This window comes from Aquarana catesbeiana, linkage group LG13 (genome assembly GCF_042186555.1).
Source record: "Aquarana catesbeiana isolate 2022-GZ linkage group LG13, ASM4218655v1, whole genome shotgun sequence".
Lineage (NCBI taxonomy): Eukaryota > Metazoa > Chordata > Amphibia > Anura > Ranidae > Aquarana > Aquarana catesbeiana.
Genome location: NC_133336.1, coordinates 106940916 through 106945580, shown reverse-complemented (window position 1 = coordinate 106945580; position 4665 = coordinate 106940916). Strand labels below are relative to the sequence as shown.

Here is a 4665-nt window from a genome sequence, read left to right as displayed (position 1 = left end):
TAAGTGGATGTAAAAACTGATGTTAACTGATCCTTTTTTTTTTTTTTTAAACGCGACTGAACTGATGAAACAAACTGAAGGCATGTGTGAAAGGGGCACACACAGAGAAGATCTGTAAAGAAGAGTGGACCAAAATCCCTCCCGAGATGTGTGCAAACCTGATAACCAACTACAAGAAACGTCTTACCTCTGTGCTTGCCAACAAGTGTTTCTCCACCAAGTACTAAGTCATGTTTTGCTTGGGGATCAAATACTTATTTTACTCACAGAATTGCAACTTAATTTATAGCATTTGTTGTATGTGTTTTTTTCTGGATTTTTGGTTGATATTCTATTTCTATCATTTAAAATACACCTATAATAAAAATTATAGATCATTCATTTCCTTGTAAGTGGGCAAACTTACAAGATCTGCAGGGGATCAAATAATTATTTTCCCCACTGTATGTGTGTATATGTGTGTATATATATATATATATGTGTGTCACACACAGCCAGATAAGCCTGATGAAGAGCAGTATCGCTCGCAACTGAACAGTGGTTTGCATGTTTTGTACATATTTTTGAAAATCAAGATAAAGAATTGCATTGGAGTTCGTGTCCCGACTTTTTTTCTTATCTAATTCGGTGGAAGATTGGGAGTCCACCTTGACAAGACAAGAGAAAGAAAAGGAAGTAGCCCACCCATTTAAATTACTATATATATATATATATATATATATATATATATATATATATATATATATACACCAAAAAAAAGAGTGGCACTCACGGCTCTTGATGACGTTTCGATGAGGATGCTGAGGAAGACGAGCTTGTGCCTCGTCGAAACGTTGAATTAAACTGCCATCGTGCGTTCACCTTTCAAGACCCGTCAGTGCTGCTCTCTTTTTTGGTTTATATGCACTACAGTCTTTGCTGTGCACCCAGGCCCTGATTTGTGAGCGATGACAACCATTGGATAATATATATATATATATATATATATATATATATATATATATATATATTTTGCAAATGTGTGCAAACTAAACCCTTGGTTTTAACACAAACTGTTAGTACAATTTGGTAACCTTTGTAACTGGGACAGAAAGTGTTATAACAATTTACAGCGGTCACTGCAACAGGTCAAAGGAAATCTTCCAACAGAGACACAATAGAAAACTTCCCATATTTTGAATTGTCAGTAGAACAGAAATAGTTGGGAAATCTTCTGGTGACAACCAGTGATTACCTCACTTTGGAAAGGTTTGCCTTTACTTTCTGTTGTGTCTCTGGGACAGGAAGTAAAGAGCAATCCCCCAATGGGTCGCAGAAATAACAAGAACAGGTTTTTTTAGTGTACTCTATCACAAAACATCCAAACCAGCATGTAATCAAGACAAGAAGCCAATTTCCTGTCTGATGCTGCTGTTTGCAATGTATCCTGCCTTTGCCTGCAAAACATACAGTATATAGATAGAGAAAAAAATATTTAATATATTAAAGTTTTGCTGCACAATATATCCCACACTTATTAACTTTTACTGAAAAAATGTTATCTGAAAAGACGTACATCCACAGAAATATACAGGAATCAGTAAAACAATTAAACAAATGTGAAATAATCCATAGAGAGGGAAGTAGAAGCAATTCCTGCTGTAACATCTGTAGAGCAAATATTCTGGTAGTTTTTTTGTGACTGTTAAAGAGTGAACTTCATTGTACAGACTATTTCAAAATAAACAATGATAGAACCTGCAAACTTGGTCACTTTGGGGTTGATTTACTAAAACTAAAGAGTGCAAAATCTGGTGCAGCTCTGCATAGAAACCAATCAGCTTCCAAATGTTTTTTTCTGTCAAAGCTTAATTGAACAAGCTGCAGTTAGAAGCTGATTGACTGCCATGCCTAGCTGCACTAGATTTTGCACTCTTCAGTTTTAGTAAATCAACCCCTTTGTTACGAGTGGGAAAATTAACATTTACAGAAGCCCAGAACCTTTCCCCAGAGTCAACCATCTATGTCGTCATATTACCATGAGTAACCATGTGTCGTTTTAGGTGAGGATCCTGACGAAAGGATTTGCCACACTCCTGGCACACATAGGGTCTTTGCCCGGAATGTGTAAGGTGGTGGCGCTCAAGTTTGGAAGGTGAATGAAAGTTCTTGGAGCACAGATTGCATCTGTACCTCTTCTGAACTGCTTGGGTCCTCAACTTTTGCAGCTCTCTTTCTTGGCTCGATTTAGCATTATGAACTCTTGGTAAAGTTATCCTTGCCCTCTTAGTAACCACTGGCTTTTTTACCACCTCGGGCAAATCAGCTGCTTCTATTTCTACTTTTATTTCAGGAACCACAAAAGCCATTACGCTAAAGTCTTGGCTGTCTTCTATGGGCCTACAAGAGTGCTGGTTGAACTGGTAACTTGGGTTTTCTTGCCACGGATCAAATGATAACGACTGATAATCACCCAAAGCAATTTGTGGCCTGTACAGGTGATCTCTCTCAGTGTGAGTCACCTGGTGTCGCTTTAGGTGGGCAGATTGACGGAAATTCCTTCCGCACTCCGTGCAGGTAAAGGGTTTTTGTCCAGTGTGGATGAGGTAGTGCCTACGCAGCTTTGACATGGTAGGGAAGGTTTTCTCACAGCGGTCACACCTCCTCATTTTGCGTCTTGTCAGTAAAATATTTTGTGCCTGCTGTAAAAAGTGATGAAACGTGTCCCTGAGCTGTCCAGGGTCTCCTTCCTCAGCAGCGGCAAAAGTACTATGTAAAGTTGCTGCATCTCTATTCATCATTCTATTATTGTTTAGATTGAAATGTGGGTTTCTAAAGTGCCTTCCAAGAAGCAGATGAGACTGTCCAAAGTGTTTTCTGGGAAATTTGACCTTTTGTTGGGGACGGTGCTGCAATATATTTCTGGGGACAGCAAACTGCTGGTAATCTAGTGCACTGGGGTCACCGAGCTCGGTTCCCTCCAAATGTTCTGCTTTTAGTGCTCTCTCCGATTGTTCAGAGTCTGTGGGAAAAGCTGCAACACAAGGGTCCAAATAAATACTGCGTCTTTTCGTATTTTTTACAAGTATCCCATCACAACTCTTAATGGAACCAGTGACATGAGTGTTCATACCCCCACACATATGACCATCTAGGGTCTCCTGACTATCAAAACACAGGTCACACGTGGAACACTGGAAAGGAATTACATAGACGGAGATGATCTCTTCAGGCTCCTCCTTCACTTGTAAAGGCTCCGTAGCAGAAATGCCCCCATTGATTTGAACAGAGGGCACGGCCACATGGCTTGTTTCATGCTTGAAAAGCTGTTCTGGTCTCTTGAACGATTTGAAACACTGACTGCATTGAAAGGGCCTCTCTTGAGTGTGGGTCAGCTCATGGATTTTGAGGTGAGCCTTCTGCCGGAAGGCCTTCCCACAAAGAATACAGGCAAAGGGCCTCTGTCCTGTATGGATCATGAAGTGTCTGGCCAGCTTGGAGCGGGTAGGAAACACTTTGTCACACAAGCCACATTGCTGACTTTCTGGTTTTCGGTTAGCGGTGACATTCACAAAGTCGCACTGGTGGAGGAGTCTCTTCTCCTCACTTTCGAATGTCTTCTGGCACCCAAAACAATATGGCGGCAGAGACAGACATCTCCTCTGATGGGTACCCCCAGGCTTTTTGGGCAACCTCGCTTTCAGCCGGGCGCCCTCAAGATGTAGTCGCTGGTGCTTGGAAAAAGTGTCTGCGTTTTTAAAGTGTCGGTGACAGATATTACACTGGAAGGGCAGAGCGTGGGTCATCATGTGCCTCTCCAGGTGCACCATCTGGCGGAACGTCTTGCTGCAGTCCTGGCATTGGAAGGGCTTCTGGCCGGTGTGGGTCAGGTAATGCCTGGCCAGTTTAGAAGGGGTCTCAAACTGCTTGGGGCAAACATCACAGCTGTACGGCCGCCTCCTGGGGGCTTTCTTCACCGCCCTGCTCTCCAGGGATTTCAGCATGGTCCTTGCAGCAACCTGGCTCAGCAGCAGCTTCCTTGGCTTCACATCATAACACACTCAGTGCAGGGAGGGGGATAGACTGGCTTGTCAATGGCTGATCACTGCCAGCAGCAGCTCTACAGCTTTGTACAGATCAATTCCAGGGCTGACCTGTACTGAGCTATGTCACAAAGCTGCTGCTTTACGGCTATACCGCGCTGCTGGAAGCTCTCTACTGCCTGCCCACACACCATCCCAGCTATTCTTGTGTTGTGTTCTGTGTGTCCTCTTAGGGTGAGGTGAGGACAGCATCCATAGCCTGCACCCGGAAATCTTCTGCCTGTGTGATAGTGTCAGAATGTCAGTCAGCTGACGACATCGGAAGGAGTCTGAAGCAGCGGCAGCCATCTTTGATTTGCCGCAAATGCCATTCGTAGTCAGCGCCCCCTGCTGGAGAGCGGCCGCACGTGTTATGTAGAGGGATATAAGCGCTGTACTGTGTTATATAGAGCTCTGTCCGATCTCCGAGCGTGCACCCTTATAGGGAATGTAAAGAGCACAGGTGGATGTCCCCACAGGGTCTGATTGCCACTGGTTATCTAAATAGGCAGAAAAATGCCATAAACAGGAATGTTTAGCTTGGTTTATGTAGATGACATGAGAGAGACATTGCTGGCTCTGACTGTAGTCATCGGGGGGCGCT

At 43.3% G+C, this 4665-nt stretch overlaps 1 protein-coding gene across 1 annotated transcript; it reads right to left on the bottom strand.

Moving 5' to 3' along the window:
* Nucleotides 1–1455: 1455 nt before the first annotated feature.
* On the bottom strand, nt 1456–4341 carry ZNF770 (zinc finger protein 770). The gene has a single exon (XM_073610535.1). It carries the CDS (start codon nt 3981–3983, stop codon nt 2001–2003), a length of 1983 nt encoding a protein of 660 aa, XP_073466636.1. The 5' UTR covers nt 3984–4341; the 3' UTR covers nt 1456–2000.
* Between the last annotated feature and the right edge of the window lie 324 nt (nt 4342–4665).

What these genes read in the sequence shown, in the direction of transcription:
- ZNF770 (XM_073610535.1), bottom strand. Translation starts at nt 3,983, where the DNA reads ATGCTGAAATCCCTGGAGAGCAGGGCGGTGAAGAAAGCCCCCAGGAGG.